Genomic DNA, 24,010 nt, shown 5'->3' with positions numbered 1-24,010 from the left:
TGAGGACTTTTAAGACCTAGTCTCTTCACAGTTTTCAAATATGCAGTAGAGTATTACTAACGATATTCACCGCGCTGTACTAGCTCCCCTTCTTATGTGTAAGCTATGGAAGAACAAGACTGGAATCTCAAGTAGATGTTTCATTTCAGTTTTATTTATATAATATTCAGAAAACTTTTGAGACCCAAAGAAAACCAAGGAAAGTTTACTATCCCAATGAAATAGTTGAGAAATAAAAACCTGACATTTTTGGTTACGAGGCAAGGAGGTTAATTAATTAGTATCTGGGCAAGAGACCATTTATGCTGTAGTTGTGTCCTTGGAGCTGGATTGGAGTCCTGTATCTACCACTTTCCAGCTTTGTGACTTTGGAGAGTTGCTTAACTGAGCTTCCTCATGTGTAAAGTAAAGAGGGAATAATAACACCTGTCTCATAGGGTTATTGTAGGTAATCAGTTACTATACATGAAGGCATTAGTGCCTCGTACACAGCATGATCTCAGGGTTTTTTCCTCCTCCCTTCCTCTTCCTTCCTTTCCTCCATTTCCAACTAATATTGTCATAGCTTAGTTCTAAGGTGAAACTGCCATAATGCTGACCAAGATTGCATTCATTATGTATGAGAAGCGGGTCTGGGAAGCATTTCTCTCCATCTGTTAGATTTTGCTTCCGGGCGATCCTCTGTTTGGCTCAAATAAACTTTTATAAAAATTAAAAAAAGAGAAAGGTTCTAAAGGAATCAAGAAGACCAATTTTAGTCTGAATTTTAATCACTGCAAGATAGAGTTTTCAGTTTTATGATCATGCCTAAAATCTCTGAAATGGAGCTATTATGGAAATGAGTGTCCCTAAGATTTTTCTTGTTAACGGGGCTTGATCAATTATCATTTTAGCTGTCTTCAAAGATAATGTTATTCTTTTTGGTGTTAAAGGAAATACTGGAGATTTCTATCTCTAGGTTTAAAAATTTTTTTTAATCTAGAAGATATCATCTCAGAGATTGTTGAAGGCTGAAATAGAGTTAGTAATATGCTAATCATTTTAAATTTTAGATCAGCTAAATTTGAGGCATCATTCTTGTGTAATTGTTGTTTTTTAGTTCTACTTTGAATGGAACTTAAACTGGTCAGACTTAATCAATTCTTTATTATTTCTGCCATCACTCTTTTGTGATTAATAGACGTGACACTTTTTGGTGAAATGAAAATTTGTAGTCAAATCTTATTTTTATCCCATTATCATTTTCTAGATGAGCCTGTTTTTTTGTTTTTATTTTTTCCCTAATAAAAGGCGGTAAGCATGCCTCCTGTGTGAATCACCTATTTATTGTAAGGGTACATTGATGTTACCTATGAATGATGATTAAAATATTAATTGGCAGTGATAATAATAGGAGAACCTTCTGTAACACTATATACTATGCACCATTTTAAGTGCTTTGCTTACATGAACAATTCCAAGTAGGGGCCAGCAGCCCACAGTTGATGTCTCTGGTCCATGTCTCTCTCCTGAATTCTAGACTAGTGTGTTCATCTGCTTATTTGCTATCTCTACTTGGTTGTCTCATAGACATCTGAAAAGTACCATTTTCAAAAACAAACTCTTGATCTTTCCTTCTAAACTCTTCTCCATCTGATCAAAAGGTCCCCCCTTCTATTCATTTGCTTTGAAAGCCAGACACCTAGGGATCATTTTGGTACTTGCCTTTCATTTTCCTCATAATCTGTGTCTAGTTAACTAGTGGGTCCTAGATGGGCTTCTTTTCTTTATCATTCTTGCCACAATTCCATGTCAAGCCATGTTTTTTTTCCTCTTTTCTTCCTTTTCTATTCTAAGACTACTTCCCTCTCCTTCCACATTTGTTCTCCTTCATTTATTCTTCAAAAAGTTGCAATGTTTTTTTTATTTTTAATTTTTAAAACATTTCATTGTTGAGAATTCCAACAATATTCAAAGTGAAGAAGAGTTAGTAAAAACTCTTTTAAGTACCCAGCTATAGCAATTACCAAAATTAGTGCTATCTGTTTATACGTCTATCCATTCTCTGCACTCCCGTATGATTATTTTATATAGTTCTTTGTATTTCAAGGGGAAATGTACACATATGAAATGCACGTATCTTAACTGTAGTGTTGACACCGGACGCACTCTCACGTAAAGAACACCTTCTATTTTATGAACCTTCCTAAAGAGAGCATTTTTGCTTTTTTCTAGTTTCTTAAGGTGGAAGTTTGGATCATTTATTTGAGACTGCTGGACATTCTCCTTTAAGCACTGTTTTAATTGCATCCCACACATTTTGACATGTTTTATTTTTATTTTCCTTCGGTTAAATATTCCTTATCATTTTCCTTATGACCTCCTCTTTGATCCATAGGTCATTGTTTCTTTAAATATTTACACATTTTCCAGTTATCTTTTATTGATTTGTAAAGTTTAATTCTGTTATGACTTGAGAACATATTTTATGTTATTTCTATTCTTTTACATTTGTTAAAGTTTGTTTTATGGTCTACCTTGGTGAATTTATGCGCACTTAAAAAATGTATATTCTGCCTTGGCTGGTGTGGTTCGGTGGATTGAGCACCAGATTGTGAACCAAAAGGTCACCAGTTTGATTCCTAGTCAGGGCACATGCCTGCGTTTCAGACCAGGTCCCTGGTTGTGGGGATGGGAGAGGCAACCAATCAAGGTTTTTCTTGCACATTGTCTCCCTCTCTTTCACCCTCCCTTTTCCTCTATCTAAAATTAAATAAATAAAATCTTTAAAAAATGTACCATATTTTTCAGACTATAAGACGTACCCCCCCCCCCCAATTTGGGAGGAAAATGGGGGTGTGTCTTATAGTCCAAATGTAGCTTATATTTATGTTGGTGAAATATTATGTTACTTATGTTATTAAATATTTTACCACATTTTTTGCTTCAAAAATTTTTTTCCTATTTTCCTCTAAAACCTAGGTGTGTCTTATGGTCCAAAAAATGCGGTATATTCTTGCTCTTATGGGTTGAGTATTCTATAAATTTCAGTTAGGTCAAGTTGGTTGGTAGTGTTGTTCCAGTCTTCTATAAAACCTTACTGATTACCTGTCTACTTATACTTACCCTATGATAAGTGAGAGAGGAGTATCGAAATGTGCAGCTGTGACTGTGGATTGGTCCACTTCCTTCAGTTCTGTTTCCCTTTGTGTACTACGAAGCTCTATGACACGATGCATACACATTTAGGATTGTTTAGAATTGTCTTACTGGAAAATTATATAATGTCTCTCTTTTTCCTTGATATTTCTGGTTCCGAAGTCTCCTTAGTTAAGCAGTAATATTATTTCTCCAGTTTTGTTTTGGGCAGTATTTATATGGCATTTCTTTTTCCATCCATTTACTTTTAACCAACCTGTGTCTTCATTTTAAAGTATTTTGTGGAGAACATATAGTTGGTATTTTCTTTTTTGTCCATTCTGACAATTTCTGTCTCAATGAATGAATTTATACCATTCATATTTAATTGGTTGGATTAGAATCTACAGTTTTGCTAATTATTTTCTATTTGTTTCATCTGTTTTTTCTTTCTTTTTCCTTGGTTAATTGTAAACTTTTTAAGGCACCATTCTATCTCCATTATTGCCTTATATATATCTTCCTGAAATACGCTTTTTTAATTGTTACCCTAGTGTTTATAATATACATTTTTACTTGATTAAACTCTACCTTCAAATAATATTATTTATTTACATGTAGTAAAAGGATCTGACAATAGTATATTCCAGTTTCTTCGTCCTGTTCTTTGTGCTGTTGTCATAGATTTTACCTTTATATAAATGGTAAACATGTAATCCTTTGCAATTTTTTTTTGCTTTACTCATTTACTGTCTAGAGAAATTAAAATGAGAAAAAAATGAATATTTTAATCTTGCATTCCATTTTGAGCATTCTTCATTTCTTTTAATAGATTCAAGTTTCTGTTTGATGTCATATTCCTTCTGCCTAAACAACTTTCTTAGACATGTGTAAGTCTCTTGACAATGAATTATTGAGTTTTGTCTTATAATGTTTTTATTTCTTAATTATTTTTTAACGTTATTTGGGTTGACCTTTCCTTGGTGTTTTAAAGATATCACTCCATTTTTTCTAGCTTATGTGGTTTCTGATGAGTAGTCTGCTGCAAATGTTGTCTTTGTTCCTCTGTATGTAATGTGTCTTTTTTCCTATCATTGCTTTCAAGATTTGTCTTTTGCTTTTTTTAGCAGTTTGTTTTAGCAGTTTTTAGCAGACATGCCCAGATGTGGGGGGTGTTGGAGGTGATTAGGGGAGAACAAATAGGCCGCTTGATGTTCTCTGAGCTTCCTAGATACATGATTTGGTGTCTGTCTTTGGTTTTGGAAAATTCTCAGTCATTATTTCTTCTGTTCTGTTCCCTCTTTTCTCCTTCTGGTATTGCAGAATTACGTTCTAGTAGCCAGCATCCTCGATGACCATGATGATTCCTGCCTTTCCAATAGTAATGCCCTTGTGTAGTCCCTTCCTGTACTGTATCAGGATTGGCTGTCTGTGTGACAAATAGCATTCATCAGAAGTCACGGTACAGTATGTCATTTCTCAGATTAGGTTATAAAAGCAGGAACTTCTTGGGCACTCTCTTGCTTCCTCCTGTCTCTTGGATCATTGACTGTGGGGAAGCAAACTGCCATGTTCTGAATAGCCCTATGGAGAGACCCACATGGTGAGAAAATAAAGCCTCCAACCAAGAACCAGCAAGGGGTATTCCAACAACCACATACGTGAGTGCCAATTAAACTTTGAGATGGCTGCACGCTCCAGCCTTGTAAGAGACCCGGAGCCAGAACCATCCAGTCCAGCTGCTCCCAGATTCAGGAACAGTGTAAGATAACAAATGTTTGTTTATTTTAAGTGCTAAATTTTGGGATGATTTGTTACATAGCAGTAGATGACTAATACACGTGTGTGTGTTAGTTAGACTGTTTGCTATATTCCCCCATAGTTCCTTGGGTATTTTTTTAACGTTTCATTCTCTTTTTGTTTCAATTTGAGTAATTTCTTTTGACCTGTCTTCAAGGTTTTTTTTTTTAATTTCTTTCCTCACATACATCTAGTCTACTGAGGAGCCTGTTGAAGGCATTCTCCATCTCTCTTATTATGTTTTTTTTTCTAGCACTTCCATTTGATTCTTAAGATTTTCATCTGTGCTGAAACTGCCCAGATTTTGCATACTATTTACCTTTTTCATTAGAGCCTTTAACATATTAATCAAAATTTAAATTCTCTCTCAGACAGCTTCAACCTCTGTGTCAGAGCTGAGTCTGCTTCTGTTGATTGCTTTGTCTCTTGCCAGCTTATTGTTTTTTTCCAGGCAGAATTTATGTGCAGACTTTATGGCTCCCCTGCTCTGTGGTTCCTCCCTTCTTCATTTCTCCTTTAACTTTCTGTCTGCTCTGGCCAGTCCTGAACATTGTCTTCTGACATTTTAAGCTATTAAGCCTGTGGCTTTCTGTCTTAAGACATTGATAATTGAGGAATACCCTCAGGCAAAAAGATGAAAACTTGCGTCTTTTACCAGTGTAGTTTTTTGCCTCTCCAGTGCCTTTAAATGTTTTGCTTTTTTGGTAGGGCAGGGGTTCAGATCTTTTTAATTCTTATCTGTTGGAAGGTTAGTCTGGCCAAGCTGCTGGGCCATTAACAAAAGCTAGAAATCCGCTGAACTCCACAATGATTTAATAAACACAGATCTGATCATTTCACTTCCCCATTGAAGCCCTTAAAACTCTGTCCTTTTATTAATGCCCTTGCCTTTCTCTGCAGGCACATTAACTACTTTCATGGACAGGGTCTGGCACAATAACGCCCCCTTTTTATTAGCCAATCTTTTATTACAAAATCATAAGTGTGTAATTCTGTAACATAACAATGTCACACTCAAGCATACCATGCGACATTTTTGGTGAAATGTTCAAATTAAAACTATAAATTTATTACACCCATATTATGACCCTACTAACCACACTCAAGCCATCGTTACTTCAGCCAGACCCTGTACTATGATCTAATTATACTGACTTCTTTCAGCAAATAGCAAATTCATACCATTTGCCTTATGCTCACTTTGAGAAAATTGTAATTGCTTGCCTTGTGTAAATTATATCTCTGACTATGGCTCTCTCTGTTTATTTCTCTTTGGAGGATCATATTCCTGAGTTCAAATCCATCTCCTACTTACCAGGTGTAACTCTGGACAAGTTACTTATCTCCTTTACACCTCTGTTTCTTATCTGTGAAATATAGATAACATTAGTTCCATTCCCACCTAAGAGGTTTGTTGTAAGAATTACATGGAACGATATATACATAAAGTGCTTAAAACAGTGCCTGGTACCAGGGAAACACGCAATAAGTAATAATTATTAGTATTCTCTGCAGCTCATTTCATGTGACTATTGTGTGTTAACGCTTTTGTCTTCTCTACTTAAAACAGTTGTCCAATTTTGTTAACATATGCTGAGAATCACAAACCTCTGATTAGATCCTATGTATTTTGAGTTGCTACATGATTTATCTTATAAAAAAATAAGGTTTTTTTCCTCCAAACCAACCTTAGGGATGATAGAAATCTGAGAAACAAAGGCCTGATTAGCGGTGTGAAGTCGCTCAGTAAAGAAGAGTTGAGTGCAGAGTTCTTAAGCTTGTCCTCGAGCCCAGCTTTGTGTCACCAGCCTTGTGCGTTGAAGCAGCAGTTGAAAGCAGGTAGTGTTCTCACTATGAATAATTAGAAGTGTATCAGATTTTATACACTAAGATTATTGATATTAATTGTAATGAATAGGAAATTCTTATCGTGTACCTTTAAAATGACGTTTGGAATATTTGCTCACACTTAAATGGTAAAAATCAATGAAAATTATAATGGTAATACAAAAGAAAACATAATTAACACTGTTGCCTTCTACATATACTTTTACAAATTAATTTGAATTTTTGTTGTTTACTCACATACAGTTTTACATATTTATAATCATTGTGTGCATGCTATTTTGTACCTCACAAAGTATACCTTTTAAATTAATGGTGGCTGTTGAATGTATTCATTTGAAGTAGAGAGAAATTTTTAGTTTCTTTTCCAAATTATCTCCATATTCTCTATTAATACTGTAAAAAATCAATAGAAAAACTTGAGAGACCCTAGTACTAGTTCTTTTTAATTTTTAAATTAATAGTTAAAAAAGCGAAAGGCTTTTTTTCACCAGAATAATCCTTTTTTTCCCCAGAATAATCTGTTCTATAACAGAGCTTGATCTTTGATGGAATGTTATATTAAGTCTGGCGTAGTTTAAAGAATACATGCCATGCCACCTTTTCCCTCTGTGGGGAAAATAACTGCTGCAGTCTCTAATATCGTATGTGCTTTTATGTATAATTGTATAAAAATTCAAAAAACATTCATGTATATACTTGTTCCTTATTTGACCTTTAAAGTGATAAATTTCTTTAGTCCTAATATTCAAAAGGGCATTTAGAAGGGAGCAACAGGATATTCTAGTTTGTAGTTTTTCAGCATGGGGTAACATGGTTTCAGTCTGCTCATTAAGTTACTGTCATTTTAAATCCTTAGTAGAGATAAACCACTTAATATTTTGAATTTTACCATAAAGAAATTGTAGTTGTTTTTAGTTATCAAAATAGTAATGTTAATGAAATGATATCAATTAAAATAATAACCCTTTTTAAAAGAGTTGGGCATAAAGGTAGTTAAGTCAGAGATTTTGGACCTTTCAAAATAGTTTATTAATGTGAACTTCAATTGGAATAATATACTATTAATACTTTTTGGCAGAATACACATTTTGGTCCACAGTTCTTAATTTTCTATTTTATATACATCGAAGCATTCTCATGATTTTTCTTCTTTTTGAAAATAATAAAATTAAAATTGTAGTTAAGATATCATGCACAGTTCTTAAATTTTTATTCTAGTGAAGCTATTTAGTTGCCTTTGTCAAAATGAAAGCATTTGCTAATGTAATATGTTTATGTTGCATCTGTAACAACTATACTACAGATACATGTTTCTAAATACTGTTTTTAAAATAGAGTATTGGTTTTCTAGGTAATTAAAATACCAATTATAAACATAAAATGTTTATTATTTATGGCCAAATACTACTTACATATGTAAAATATTTACTACTAGTGTCCTAAATAAAGCTTATAATTGTTTTAAAGAAGCAACACCTTTAGGAGAGAGTGATGAAGAAAAATCCACAAATTCTGGACTACTCATTCTACTTGAAGGCATAGTATCTGATCTTGAAAAATCTCTTGGAACAGCTTTATCTTCAATATTAGAAACAGAAATGAAAATTGCTTTTGGAAACCTCTGGATGGAGGTGAATATTTCAGCTCTACTAATTAAAAAGTTCTTTTTTATTGCTAAAGATTGGTTATCTTATTTTAGGAAATGTTACATGTAAGCTTTATGATAGTAATCTATATCACATTATATTTGTTTCTTGTAGTTTTTGAAATAATATTGTGAAAATTAAATGGACATTTCCAAAAGATTAGGACTATATTTTATTAGTCATTTTTTACAATGAACAGATATTTATTATGCATCTACTGTGTGTCTCACATGTTGCCCTCATGAAGCTTAAGTTGAATTCAGAAAAACTCTCATATTTAGTTTGAGTCCAAATGTCTAGTATAGGGAATTCCCCTAAGAAGATGCATTCAGAAAAAGAAAGGTGTATTTTAGCTTATGTCATATAAATAGGAGAATCAGAGTGTAAGTTTGATCATATTAGCAAGATATTTTGAATTTCCTTTAGATTCCTATCTTTTCTACAATCAGTAAAACACCACATTTGCCAATGGTGGCCTTTTTAGTTTAATGTTTGTTTGCTCCTCACAGCTAGGAGCAACATTAATCCCCATTAACTGTAGATTATATACTATTCCAGATATTCAGTGAGATACTACTATATCGATTTTCCACCAGTTATATGGAATTAATTAGGTTGATTTTTCTTGTAGAAATGACCATGTTGAAAAGTAGACTGATGATATTTGCTAATTAAAATGTGCTGCTTCTGATTAGAACTATGCATTCTTTCTGTACTTGTAGTTTCTGAAACTATATGAGGATTAATGCTAATGCCAGTTTTACAAAGGAATTTGCAATGGAAACATTTTAAGATTATGATTGACTTTTAATAAAGTGATTTCAAATAACTATATTTTTCTCAGAAATATATGTAGGCATTCCTAAATTGGTACAGTTGACCCTTGAACAACTTGGGGTTTTGGGGTTCTGACCACCCATGCAGCTGAAAATCCACATATAACTTTAATTCCCCAAAACTTAACTGTAATAGCCTGCTGTTGATTAGAAGCCTTACTGACAACATAAACAGTTAGTTAACATGTAATTTGTATGTTATATGTATTGTATACTGTATTCTTACAATAGAGTAAGTTAGAAAAAAAGAAAATGTTATTAAGAAAATCATAAGGAAAAGAAATTACATTTACAGAACCATGTGTATTTATTGAAAAACTCCACATTTAACTGGCCTGCGTAGTTCTAACCCATGTTGTTCAAGGGAAAACTGTACTTTAAAAAAAAATAATAGGAATAATAAATAAATCAGTAGATACTAATATTTTCTAAATACTTTTTAGATGCTGTACTTGAAACCACCATGGACTCTAATGCATTTAATACAGTGCTTTAAAAAACATTGGTTGGCTGTATTTGGATTAATTATGGAAAAGAACTTGCTTGTAACTGTTGAGAGCTTATATGAAAATCTCTGTAAAGGTATGAATCTTTCATTTTGTTTTTAGCTGTGTTTTATTAAAGTGAGACTAGCAGATATAGTCTATGGAATGTGAAGATAAATTAATAAAAATTTTATAAGTTGGTTCTTCATCATTTATACTTCTCACTTCTAAAGGGAATTTATGGCAGGTAGATGAATGGATGCAGCTCACAGAGCTTGTGACTATAAATAATGTTACTGTTGATGTTCCTTCATATTGTGAATATATAATTGTAATAGTGTTTGGAAACTTTTTAAACCACATTTTGAAGTTTATTCAAGTGCACAAAATAGAATTACATTTTTTTTCATTTCTAACTGTTTAACACAATTTTGACCACGTTTCATGTACTAATTTTAAAAATAATGTATCAGTTTCTATCTAAAATATGAATAAGGAATGGGAAATCTTTGGCTTTGGTGCATAGTGAATTTTGGAACCAGAAGAGACTGTGGTCAGCCACTCAGAGGGTGGTTTTTGAACCATGTTGTACAGAGCCTTAGGTTTTTGAAGTGCCTCTGGAGCTGCCACCAACTGGAGGGGCAAAGGTCGAAGGGAGCCTGGCAGGTGCTGGGCCTTGGGCCTTCAACCCCAGCTTTAGCCAAGCAGCTTTCTTTCATCTGTTGATCTATGGAGATTCCATGTAGGATTTGGAAAAAATGTTTTTCTGATAAGAAGAAACAGATGTGAAAAACACTGATCTAATGTTATTAAAGTCTAATGTGTTTGTGGTCAAGGAAGCTAGCCCTCTGAGGGTAAGCGATTCGTCCAAAGTCAAGCAGCTGGCTTTGTCTTGCTACTCCTCTAAAAAGCAAAGTAAAAACCGAGAGGATTTAAAATGCTACCCAGTGCCTTATGACTTATACAAGGTAGATGTTGCATGAATATCTGTTTTTCACAGCTTCCATTTTTAAAAGAAAGACACTTTCCAGGCATTGTGTTTAACTGTAAAGGTTATTTATTAGAGGTATTATTACTATTACATAAGAGACATAGAACAACATATTGGACATGTCTTCAAAGCAGTTTTACAAGATATACAGAAACACTTTTTCATAAATTTCACTAAGGGCATAATTTAGTTGGTTCTATCAAAAGAGAAAGTCCATAAACTATGAATGATGTGGAACAAGATTTAGTTTCAAAAAAGGGTTATTGAGTTACCTACCACCCTCCATTTGTCTGTTTTTTCCAGGGGTGGGCAGTGTTTTGCTCTCACGTGCAACCTAGAGGTAGTAGGCAGCACCTCTGACTGCCAGTAGAAAGAAGTGCAGAGATGGTGACTGTTTCTTCTGCTAAAAAATTGTTTTTGGAATCATCATGTGCATTATTTTTGATCCTTGGTGTACAAGAATCTGACGCCTAATATTCCTGGCTTGTGAAGAATAGTAAATAGAATTGTAAAAGTGCCTTCTGCTCTAAGATAATTTGAATTAGAAGAATCATAAATTATGATTTTGCTTACTCTTTAATAGTATTCTTGCTATTGAATTATACGTGTGTGTGTAACTTTAGTATACCAAACAGGAATCCTGAGACCAATTCATAGCAAATTGTGGGGAAAATGACTAGTAGCCTTTTCTGACTTTGCTTTTCATATTAACTTTAGCTTATATAATTATTGTTCTTATATAAGCATTAAATTATTTCAGTTGTGTAGCTTTATGTTGTGTCTAGGTACTGAATTTATCACTCTTATTTGCCTTTTGCTCATAATCTTCATAAAGAATTTTTACAAGACAAAATTAAGTGATTATTTCAAAGATAAAAACCCTAGGGAACATAGACTACAGTGGAGAAGCACCCTTAAAAAAAGCTGTGCCCCATTTTTCCTCCTCAGGATATTTACTAAGTTCACTGAATTTCCATTCTGTCTTGTGTGTAGCATCTCTCTCATCTAATTCAAACTAGTCATTGACTTCAAAAATAACTGAAGTATTTTGTAAAGAAATATACTATTTGTTTGGTAAAAGTAAAGCTAGAAGCTTATCTGTAACCATCACATTAGATTAGAGTTTCTGAATATTGTGTAATTAATTATTAAAATTCATCTTTAATTTTCATTTGACCTTTCTGTATTTCATAAGCAAATACTTGCTGTATAAGTGATACAGGGGAATTCTTTATTTTTTTTTAACTCATAGTACCGGGGGAAAACCATTCTGGTGTTTTGGAATTTAACAGTCCCTGAAACTATGAACATGAAAATAAAACACATTGTTGTATGGTTTATTCCGTAGACCTTTGAAAATTACTAGTAGAATTTTATCCTAATAATGAGAATTTTTTTTTTTTTTGAGTTTTGGTGACATTAGAAAGTTATTTAACTTAATTGTTCATAACTTTTAGAATCTTTGAAATTATTGTCACCATATCTCCTAATTGGTTTGAGAATTTAATGCAATTTTAGTTCCTTGAGAGAAAAGTATACCTTTAAATTACTACTTGTAGATGAACACACTTTGTTCATCTACAGTGCAGGGGAAAAAGATTCTGCTGGCTTCTCTTGCCCCCAGCTTACTGTTACCTAAATTCTTTATTTTTAGCTAAATGTGTTGTACACAGAGAGAAAACACGTTATTTCCAATAAACGTAGTGTTACATTTCATTGCATTACATTACATTCGAAGGTGAATCTGAATCACTGCATCGTAACTGAGTTGACTATGAGAGGTACCACATGTCACTTAGGTGCTCACCGCCAGAAGGTGACTCTTCCAATGCCTCCATAGTAATCTGTTGTGAAACAGCCTCAGTTTGGAAAATCTGTACTTTAACGCATTTGTTTGGTGATTATCTCTCTTTTCTGAAGAGTATGTCTTTGAACTGACCATGTTGAGGGAACTCCTGGAATCTGAATACCACAGAAAACCAGAATCAACTCCAATAACTTTGGCTGCAACTAAGTCAGTTTAGTTGTTGCTTTTTACACTAGCGAGATAAATTAGGAGTGGCTCGTAGGTGTAAATGTGTACTCTTCTTAAATCTCATAATTAATATTAGATTGGTTTTCCAAAGGTATTTTCAAATTGTACACTCATTCTTATGTAATTTTTTTTCCTTCTTAATTTTCTGTTACTAGCCAACAGTGCAGTAGATTTGGCAACAGTGAAATTCCTGCTCCAGGATTCTCAGAGCCTATTACATGCCTTCAGTACAAGGTCAAATTATGATGGTGTTCTTCCGCAGGCCTTTGCTCAAGTAAACACACTACTTCAAACGTTTGCAGAGGTAAGACGTCTTTGGGATGCCGTTTAGATAGCTAACACATGCATTCTAAATGTAGTTAGCAGACAACATATAGGTAAAGGATGATAGGTAAACTTACTCTAACATACTAAAGGCACTAAGTAAAATATTAAGTGAATTGAATGTTGAGTAACGGTTCTTATTACAAGTTATAAAACACATTCTCTTATGGAAGTGGTGTCATAGCAATTGTAGGGCATTTAATTATTTTATTTATTGTATAGTAGACAGCCACGCACTGTTGTTTGAACACTCATTTCCTAGGGCGGTAGACCAATGGACCACAACATGCCTCAAAATCCTTTGGAATTTTTTTTTAACATGCAGGTGCCAGTCCCTCCCAGACCTTACTTACTGAAACAGATTTCTGGGAGTGGTGTTCAGAAATGTTGTTTTGTTTTACTTTTTAGTTTGAAATAATTTCAAACTTTAAAAACACTGTAAGAGTAATACATAGAATTTCCATATATATCCTTTACCCAGATCCCCCAGTGTTAATATTTTATCACATTTGCTTTATTGTTTTCCCTGTGTTCCTGCCTACGTGTCTACTGAACTTCCACATTTTTTTTCTGAAGACTTCAAGAGTACGTTGCAGATGTGATTCCCCTTTCCCCCAAATACTAATAATGAATGTCAAGTTTTAAGATCCTTTCAGTTGGAAACATAGAGATGGGAAGTACCATGAAAATGTGATGTTAAAGCTTAGTGTCATTTATCAGATAATGGGCATACCATTATGTGTGTGTGTATATATATACACACACACACACACACACACACACCATATGGTATACATGCGCATATGTATACCATATATAATGGTATGCCCCTTATATATTGCCCACTGAGTGTTTAAAGATACTGAATTGTTATTCAGTAAGTTTTTCATTCCTGGGTCTGGATTTTCCAGTCGCTACATTAGCAAAAGATCCATGAAGGCGAGTTGAGTGGTGAAGAATGTAGTGTCCTCAGTGGTGCTTTTCTCTTAACACTTGGCGTTAGTGTGATTGCAAGTTCTTACTAAGTGTAGAAAATCAGGAAAAGAGGAATATTTTTTACTTGCTTTTGAAAAAGGAAACCAAAATGGAAAGTTAAGTAACATAGTCATTTCCCACATTTTTATATAAACAGAGTGGGAACAGGAAAAGAATATGTACATTTATCTACTATAAGCCACCAAAAAATAATAGTAGTAAGACTTGCTCTACCAGGGTGATAGGATAATGAAAGTCGGTCCTGTTGATAAACTTTAGGCTTATGTGCCTCAGGATTCCCATCCTGATTAGCTGTGTTTTAACCTCTGGTTGTCTAACCTCTCTGAGCCTTAATTCTTCCTTTTGTAAAGAGAGTATAATAAAACTCTCTGCCTCAGAACTGACATGAGAAGTAATAAATTAATGTTTGTAAGGTACTTAGTGCCTAGCACATATGTGATATGTGTGTGATGAAGAAATCCACTTGCCTAGTTGTAACAGGGCTGTTTGAGAGCTGAGGACAAAAGCCGTTATGTGTAACTAGCGCAGTAGACTGAAGGACAGAATGGGGACAGAAGCAGGGACACAAGAACAGACTGACGGCTGCTGGTGGGGAGCTGGGGGACTAGATGAAAGATGGTGAAGCAGCGGGAGGGGGCATAAGGGGACTAAGTGGTAATAGAAAGAAGTACTATAAAAAAGGAATTCAGCAATTTAAAAAGAAAAGAAAGATGGTGAAGGGGTTAACCAAAGAACATGGGGTTAACATGACCCATGGACATGGCCGACAATATGGGGGTTGCCTGAGGGAGGGGAGAGGGTGAGTGCAGATGAGGAAAGGGAGAAAAGGTGGGAACAACTGTAATAGGATAAAGTTTTTTTTTAAGGCATTATTATGTGCTGACTAAAAAATTTTTTCTTAAAGCAAATATGCCCTTCTATCCAAGTGTATTTATTAGGTTCATAATTAATGTAAGCAGGCAAAAATAGGAAGAGTAATTTTTTTCTTTTCAAATGATAGGAAAGGATAACTTTTACAGTTGGAGAGCAGTCATAACCCTGTTCATAGTCAGATTACTGAAGGTCAGATCTGATAATGCCTCTGGTCTTCTGTATGACTTTGCATGAGGTGCCCAGAAAATACCTCTGTTATAGAATATGGGTAATTGTGGTATCTGTTTCATAAGGTAGTTGTGAAGGGGAAGTGAACTAGTAGATTAAAAAGTTCTTAGAAAGTTCTAGTGCAAACTCAATGCTCAGTAAATATGAACTGTTATTATTAATAATATTGAAATTTTCTTTATTTTCAATTTTGTGGCATTGAAACTAACATCCCATGAAACTAATGTTGGAAATTGTACTTGTATCAGCAAGGAGTGATTTTTTTTTTTTCAATCCTCACCTGCGGATATGTTCACTGATTTTAGAGGAGGGAAGGAGTGAGAGAGAGAGAGAAAGAGAGAGAGAGAGAGAGAGAAACAAATGTTGATGTGAGAAACATCCATCTGTTGACTCCTATGTGCGCCCCAGCTCAAAGTCGAACCCACAACCTAGGTATGTGCTCTGACCTGGGGTTTAATCTGCAGCCTTTTGGTGTACAGGATGATGCTCCAACCGACTGAGCCACCCAGCCAGGGCTAGAAAGAGAGTGATTTTATATAAGTTCACAAAGAAGTTACAGTACAGCCAAGACCAAGACCCATTTTTTTAAACATAGAGTTAAATTTTTTTCTATTCTTTCAGATTTATGTTTTACCTAAGTTGGTATTTTCCCCCAAGGTAATTTCTATACAAAAATCACTTCAGTCTTTTACTCTGCTTTAAGATGTGTTTAGATCTATTCTTAAGTACTTTTATGGCCATACTATTAACTATACTACCTCCTTCCATCAACTACCAAACTTCTGAAAAGAGCCATCTATTACCCTTGTAACCATTTCTTCACTCACTTGCTCCTTAAGCCTTTACAAATAGAATTCTGCCTCCACACTCTATTAGAAGAATTAGGTTATCATTTGCTTTCTAATGATTAAATCTACCCTTTTCTGTCTCTTTCTGAGCCTTCCTTCAGCACTTGAGGTTGTCCACCCTTTCGTTCCTGAAACCTCTCTAAACTTATTGCTATTAAATACTTCTGTTTCTTCCCTTACCTCGTTGGTCTCTCTTTCTTTTTGCTGGTTTCCACCTTTCATTCTTCAGTTTGTTTTTTATCTTTTCTGCTGTATTCTCTTCTGACATTCTCATCTACTTGTAATGCTTGTCTCCTTTTCCCCTCTCTACAACCAGCCTTTATTTCTTGCTTTACTAATGGTGGCCATAAAATCCAGAAACATACATAAACATACATTAAATGGTTTATTGCTATTATATTATAATACATGATATGTTCCATGTGTTGTCCTTCATCAGCATTGTGTAATATAATGCGCTGTTTAAAACTGCAGTGAGTGTGGCACATTCAAATGAACATTTCCATCAGTGCCTGCACATGTTTCTGAGATGTGTTGCTTGGAAACATTTGTGTTCCACTTCTACTGAATAAATCTGTCGTTAATATTTCTTTGGAGAAGTAATCAAGGAGGTTCGATCTATTTAAAACACATTGCTAGACTTTATAGACACCTCAAATTTCTTTTATTTGTGTTATTCTATTCCAGGAATCCAGGTTAAAATTTTGTAGGGTCCTTAAATCTAGTCTTTGGCCAAGTCTTTAAAAATATTGCTTGTGTACTTTTTTCTCTTTTTACTGCATTTTCCCGCCCACTTCATGTTCTCAGGCCCCCTCTCCTGGATTATTTCAGTAGCCTTCAAACCAATTTCTTGCTTCCACTTTCTTCTGTTCCAATTTGTCTTCGAGTGCAGTTCTGAGTATATTGTTTCTTGAGAAACCTTCAATGTATCCTAGATGTCCTATCTCTAGTTCAATACCATATGTGTAGAAGAGTTCAAACAGTATTCTTAAATTGATACTAGCATATCAGCTAAGAAAAATCACTGTAATAAAATAAGTTGGAAATAATGTTTGATATGAATGGAAAAGGAAATTTTTTTTTTTTAGCTCTGATACTTTTCTGGGAACGTTCTGTATGTAATCAAGGACAGAATAGTCAGCACTTCCCAGAAAGCTAGAAAATTTGGAAGCACAATTGGCATTCTTTTTCTCTCACTTACTGATGAAGGACCAGCTGCATTTTATCTAATATAGTACTTATTTCCCCAGGCCAAGGCAAAACTTAATCAAAACGCTTCAGAAAAGACCGTGGGTAAAAAGCAAGAAGCTAATTCTCCAGTGAAGTCTAACAACCAAGAAATTACCATTTTCTCAGGTTCTCATCCACCTCAACCCAACAAGCATCAAGAAATCTGGTCTGTCTTAGAGAGTGTTTGGATTACAATATATGAGAACAGGTACTAAATTTCTGAGAATTTTTGAATTTTAGAGTTTTTCATCATTACATTCACTGAACAGTATGTTTGGGCTGTAAGTTTAATGTACGAGATTATCGTTTTTGAGGATCTTTTGCCAGATCAGTACCTTAGAAACAGTGATGCTTAAATAGGGGTATACATCTGAATTACCTGGAGAGTTTTAAATATATATATGCCTGGGCTGTATCCGTAGAAATTCTGACTCAGTAGGGCTGAGGTGTGGCTGAGATAGTGCATAACAATAAAATGAAAATATCTCTCCAGGTGATTCAGCTGTGAAACCCTGATGAGAAGCATTGCCTATATATGTGGAACCAAAGACAGTCATCTAGGTTGGCCAGACAAATTACCAGGACACCAGGCATTAATAACATTTAAAATAGTGTATGGGGAGGCCAGTCGTGGTTAGGGAACATTCACGTAAGATTTTTTTAAAAGGGAGATACTATACTTAAAAGGAAGAAACACTTTTATTACTTTCATACCCATAAAATACTATAGTCTTGGTAAAATGAAAAGATAGAAACCATTTGAGAGTAGTGGTTTTCTGCTGTTAGGGTGACTTAAAAAATAATTGAGCTTTCCCCTACACACACCCCCTCCCCCGCCGCCACCAGAGCTCTGCTGGGCCTGTAGGTCTGTGGCCAGCTGTGAACATGGGTCTTTCATCCACAGGATGGGGTTTGTAAAAGTTGTCAAAAATAAGTCCTACTTCAAGAGATACCAAGTGAAATTTAGAAGACGATGAGAGGGTAAAGCTGATTACTATGCCTGGAAACACTTGGTAATCCAGGATAAAAATAAATACAACACACCCAAATACAGGATGATAGTACATGTAGCCAACAGAGATGTCATTCGTCAGATTGCCTGTGCCTGTATAGAAGGGGATACGATAGTTTGTGCAGCTGATGCTCATGAACTCCTGAAGCATGGTGTGAAGGTCGGCCCGACAAATTATGCTGCAGCATCTTGTACTGGCCTGCTGCTGGCCTGCAGCTTCTCAACAGGTTTTGCACAGACAGGATCTCTGAAGGCCAAGTGCAGGTGACTGGAGATGAATACAATGTGGAAAGCACTGATGGTCAACCTGGTGCCTTCACCTGTTATTTGGGTACAGGGCTTGCCAGAACTACTACTGGAAGTAAAGTGTTTGGGGCCCTGAAGGGAGCTGTGGGTGGAGGCTTGTCCATTCCTCACAGTACCAAACAATTCCCTGGTTATGATCCAGAAAGCAAGGGAGTCAATGCAGAAGTGCATTGGAAGCACATCATGGGTCAGCACGTGGCAGATTATATGTGCTACCTAATGGAAGAAGACGAAGATACTTACAAGAAACAGTTCTCTCAATACATAGAGAACAATGTAACTCCAGACATGATGGAGGATATGTATAAGAAGGCTCATGCTGCTGTACTTGAGAATCCAATCTATGAGAAGAAGCCTAAGAAAGAAGTTAAAAAGAAGAGGTAGAATCGTCCCAAAATGTCTCTTGCTCAGAAGAAATATCGGGTAGCTGAGAAGGAAGCAAGTTTCCTCTTCAGAGCTCTGGAACAGGCTGCTGAGAACTAATAAACCAAACCACAATTTTCTATGAAGATTTTTCAGATAAAGATAATAAACTTATTGAACAAGCAAAAAATAATAATAATTGAAAGCCACTGATTTTAAACTAGGCCAACACTCCCTCCCGTACTTTTCCGAAGGCCCATAATCTTTACATAATTAATTTGTCAGTCATACTATACACTTGGTAGTATGATTTTGGTTAAAGGGACCAGCATGACTGTTGTTTTTGATTAAGATCATCTCTGTTCTAGATGCTTGCTGTTCATAAGAGCAGCAACGTAACCTTAGCAGTCCATTGAAACCTCTCTTCTCGATCAGTCGTCTAGTAGAATGCTAGATTTGCCGCCCATTTTTAGTCCTTAACTGTAATTAAAATTTTTTTCAAAAAAATTTATAGTCATACTAAAGAAATATCTATACCTGACCTGTGAGCTAAAGAAAATAATATTTCAAAATTTGTATTTTCACCTAAAGGAAAGGTTTTGTTTGTTGGTTTTGTCTCATCTTAATGGATGTTGAACATTTTGGCTCATCACATTGTGGTTAGCAGAGAGTTACCATATATACCAGGCAGATATTATCACTTTTTAAAAAATAGATTAACACCATATATAAGATGTTTTAATCTTCCTTTCATTTAGAAAACACTTGAGTACTTTCTGTACCTTAGAGCTGACTTATGTGTACATCAATGTTGCATGTTACAGAGTTCTGGGCAATTTCTGGATAATAGACTTTCCATCACATAATAGTGTTTCAGTAAGTGAAAAATGCTGATAATGCTTTGTCAGTGTGAAGCTATTAGAGCCACCTTCCCTGTTTCTCACGCCTGATGTGTACCTGAGTCACTGTAGAACTTTTCAGCTGCTTGTGCTGGACCCTGTCACGTGGAGGTGCTCATTTGAAGTGCTGTTAGGTCCCGCGAGCTGCTCTCCTAAAACCACTAGAGCACTGGCGCCCAGCGGTTCATGCCCTGTGCGCTCGTGACTCAGTCGTCACTGGTGTCCTCATGGCACTCCAGCTGAGGGTTCTGTGTCTTTTCTGTTTATGAGGACTTTAGGTAAGTGGTAGGTACTATTAATGGTTAGTGCCTCCTGGATATTAATAATGCTTATCTGTAGTTACTACACTATAGGCATTGTACATTTCCTTCTTTGTACATTCCTGAATTTTTCATATTTTATGTAATTACTAGGCTTTTAAATTTATAAAATTTTAAAAGAAATGCATTTTAAATAAAATAAGTATATGGTTTTTATATTTAAAATAATAAATGTACAAAACCAGTTGTATTTCTATGCACTAGCAATGAATAGTCCAAAAAGGAAATAAAGAAAATAATTCTACCTACATTATCATCAAAAAGAATAAAATACTTAGGAATAAATTTAACCAAGAAGGTGCAAGATTTTTACTCTGAAAACTATGAAGACATTTCTGAAAGAAATTAAGGAAGGTCTAAATAAATGGAAAAATCTAGTGTTTATGAATTGGAAGACTTAATAAGAAAGTTGGAGGACTTATATTTCCCTATTTCAAAACTTCCTACAAAGCTACAGTATTCAAAACAGTGTGCTGCTGGCATAAATCTAGGAAAATAAATTAGTGGAATAGAATTTTAAGTACATTTTAAGTGGATTTCGACAAGGATTCCAGAAACATTAACTAGGAAAGGACTGGCATCTTCAACAAATAGTGCTGGAACAACTCAACAGTTACATGCAGAAGAGTGAAGTTGGTCCCTGACTTTATGCCACCCACAGAAATTAACTCAGAATGGATAGATGACCTAAGTATAAGAGCTAAAACTATAAAACTCTTAGAAGAAAACAATAAATAGATGGGCATTATAAGAGACCAGTTATGAATGTTATTTTATACATTAGAACTGGAAACACTTGTATTATAGTAAGTATGCATGTGTACTGAAGAGTATCTTTCTTTTTCACTATTTCAGCACAGATGTGTTTCAAAGATTGGGCTCAAATTCAGCTCAGACCTCCTCAAAAATAGCATCATTTGAAGAAGCATTTATCTACCTTCAAAAGTTAATGGCAGCTGTGAAGAATATTCTTGAAGGAATTCAGAGGTAAGTATGAATTAATTTTAAAGTTTTATTTATTACTTTTCTCTTTTTTGTAGGCTTATCAGGTTTTTCAAAGTTGCTGGGCATCTTCCAGCAAGTTTTATGAACTAATACAGTATTACATACAGGGTGGGGCAAAAGTAGGTTTGCAGTTGTGAGTATGCAAAACACAGAATTTATTCTCATAATATTATTTATTATTATATTCCCCATATGGACAACTGTAAGCCTACATGTGCCCCACCCTGTATATATAACAACATACATATAATATATAAAACAGCATAGTCTTATGATGTGTTGAGACATACACATATATGATTATTTAAATATTTGTGAAGCATAAAGGCAACATAATGCCAGAAAGCTGTAGCATGGACCAAACACCTTTGGTGCATGAAGTCTTGTAGCAGTGAAGGAAAATACTAAACTTAATCTTGCAGTTTTTTGGGATATATCAAAATTGCTTGACCAGAATTAGCTTGCTGACAGAATATCATTCCTCATTTAAAAAACAAAACTGATTTAGGTATGTCCAAGTTTGAAGAACTTAGATTTTCAAAACAATAGTAGTTTTGGGTTTTTTCCCTCTTTAAGGGTTTTTGGAATCTCTGTCTCATTAATGTGCAAAGCATTTGTACCTCTTTTTAGATCACAGTTGACTGGTGCGTACAATAAAAAATTACCTAAGATTTTTGCACCCTTAAATTACTAATGAATTGAATATGTGGCAAATCCCAGAGCAAGTTAAATATCATCTCTAAGTGCAAATAGTCCCTTTTTCCTTTTTTTTTTTTTTTTTTTTAATTTAAAGCCATGTTAAATAAAAGCTCTGTGAGGGAGAAGTATTCAATTCTGATTTTAACTATGTAAAAAGTGGTGCCCTTTCTAGGTTGCATAAAAGCCATGCTTGATACTACCTTTTCTACAGATAGTAGGAATATCAACTCTATTCAGTTATTCAACAAATTATTGAGCAACAGCTACACTTGGCATCATAGTAGGCTCTGGGGAAACAAATGATAAAAAAAAATGCAACCTCTGACTCCAACGAGCTTGTAGAAATAGTACAGTCATGTGAAAACAGATCATTGGAATAGAGAGTCATTCATATTTTAAAAAGGGCCTCTGCAGCGGAGGAAGGAAAGATTTGGCCAAAGATGAGGCTGGGTCAAGGTTCGAGGGGAATGTATTGTAGGTGACTCAAAGCAGTTTCCACTTTACTCTATGGGCTGGGATTTCATACATTCATGGCCATTAATTATATCCCTTGACAGAAGTGTTGCCGGTCCAAAAAGCTTTGGAAATACCGAATACTACACTACCCTCTTGGAAAATCACTAGATGTCTGTTAACATAGTAATAGGTTTTATAAACCTTTGCTCTACAAACCTTTTTAATTTGAGGAGCTTTAAACATATTGATGCCCGGGTCCCCTATCCCAGAGATTCTGATGTAATCAGTCTGAGGGTGTGCCTTACTATCAGAATTTTAAAAATTGCTCCAGGTGATTCTAATGTGTAGGCAAGGTTGAGAACCACTAACCAATATGCTTAGCCACTGGTTCTCAGAGTGTGGCCACGGAACCAGCACCACTATCACCACCTGGAACTTGTTAAAAATACAATTCTACCCATACCTACCATATCTACTGATGAGAAACTCCGGGGCTGGGACCCAGCAGTCTGTGTCCTGCAGGTAGTTCTGGGCACTTAGAGACCTAGCTCCACTGGCCTAAGTGGTGCTCAGCCCCCGTGACCAATTATAGTCACCTGGGAGCTTTGAAAAAATAACAAAGTCAGGGCCCTACCCCAAGCCTATTAAATCTGGCTCGCTGGGGGTGAGACCTGAGCATAAGCATCGTTTCCAGTTCCCCAGGTGATTCTCACATGGAGCCAGGGCGGAGAAGGTTTATACAGACGCGTGTACGGCCTCCCTAGCTGCATCTGAAGAAATTACTACTTGGATTTTAAGGCTGATACAGTTTTCTTTTTCTCTCCTTTAAGGACGCATACCTCCAGGAATAAGAAAATATTAGTGGCTCTGCTATTTTTTAGCATGTGACCTGGGGTATATTGTCTTGAGCCTCAGTCTTTATCTATAAAAGGTATAACAATGCCTTTCCAGAGCTTTTCAGAAAGGTATTGTCCTTCAAGAGCCAGGTGTTGGCATACCTAACCAACCAGTGATTCTCCATTTACTTGTTGGGGAACTTGTTAAAAATGCAGAATTCTAGATCTTACCCCAGAATGATTGAAATCACAATTATCTGTAGATATTTTGTAAAAGGGGGAAGTTGTATTTTCAAGAGCTTTCCAGGGATTTATGTGCAGGTGGCAGGGGATCACACTTAGAGAAAAGAATCCAGTCTGCGATAGTATGTTAGAACTTCTTGAACTACCAGTAGAGGGCATAATTAATAAAAAGTTGTCTCATTTCAGCATTCATTGATCAGTGGGAAACTACTAAAATTGCAGTTCCCCACCCTTTTTACACAGCAGGCACTTAAGTCAAAATTAATAGAAATTAATAATTGTATTATTTTGTTAGATGTATACGTGGTCTTAAGTTTTTAAAGAGTCATGTTAAATCAAAGTGAGTTCTGCTAAAAATTATTTTTGACTAACTATGGGTGGATTTTTAAGTTTTTAAACATTGAAAAATACAGTCAACTTTGTAGTGACTGCAAATTTATTAGCATTGTTTTGATGCTTGTTAAATGCAATGGTTTGTTTGGTTTTGGAGGCACATAGTGAATAAATGTCAAGTCTAGTTCTTTTTATCAAAGCAAGTTATGTATGGTGTTGCATCAGGAATCCTTCAATTAAGGGAGTGAGTGAAAATGTATTTGTTAAACTAAGAGCTTGGG

At 35.2% G+C, this 24,010-nt stretch overlaps 1 protein-coding gene and 1 pseudogene across 4 annotated transcripts in view; both read left to right on the top strand.

Moving 5' to 3' along the window:
* The window catches only part of SWT1 (SWT1 RNA endoribonuclease homolog), a 79,092-nt gene that overhangs the window by 25,731 nt on the left and 29,351 nt on the right, over positions 1 to 24,010 (top strand). For all 3 annotated transcript variants that reach the window (XM_045188804.2, XM_024552605.3, XM_045188800.2), the window contains 6 exons: positions 6,611 to 6,756; positions 8,233 to 8,396; positions 9,691 to 9,829; positions 12,914 to 13,062; positions 17,278 to 17,465; positions 21,013 to 21,144. In XM_045188804.2, the coding sequence (XP_045044739.2) occupies positions 6,611 to 6,756; positions 8,233 to 8,396; positions 9,691 to 9,829; positions 12,914 to 13,062; positions 17,278 to 17,465; positions 21,013 to 21,144 (918 nt within the window). The remainder of the gene's footprint in view (positions 1 to 6,610; positions 6,757 to 8,232; positions 8,397 to 9,690; positions 9,830 to 12,913; positions 13,063 to 17,277; positions 17,466 to 21,012; positions 21,145 to 24,010) is intronic.
* On the top strand, positions 18,161 to 19,058 carry LOC112297807 (large ribosomal subunit protein uL18-like; annotated as a pseudogene). Its single transcript, XR_008425658.2, has one exon. The product of XR_008425658.2 is annotated as a large ribosomal subunit protein uL18-like (transcript).

Source organism: Desmodus rotundus, chromosome 12, assembly GCF_022682495.2.
Source record: "Desmodus rotundus isolate HL8 chromosome 12, HLdesRot8A.1, whole genome shotgun sequence".
Taxonomy (NCBI): Eukaryota; Metazoa; Chordata; class Mammalia; order Chiroptera; family Phyllostomidae; genus Desmodus; species Desmodus rotundus.
This window is presented reverse-complemented; position numbering and strand designations above follow the sequence as displayed.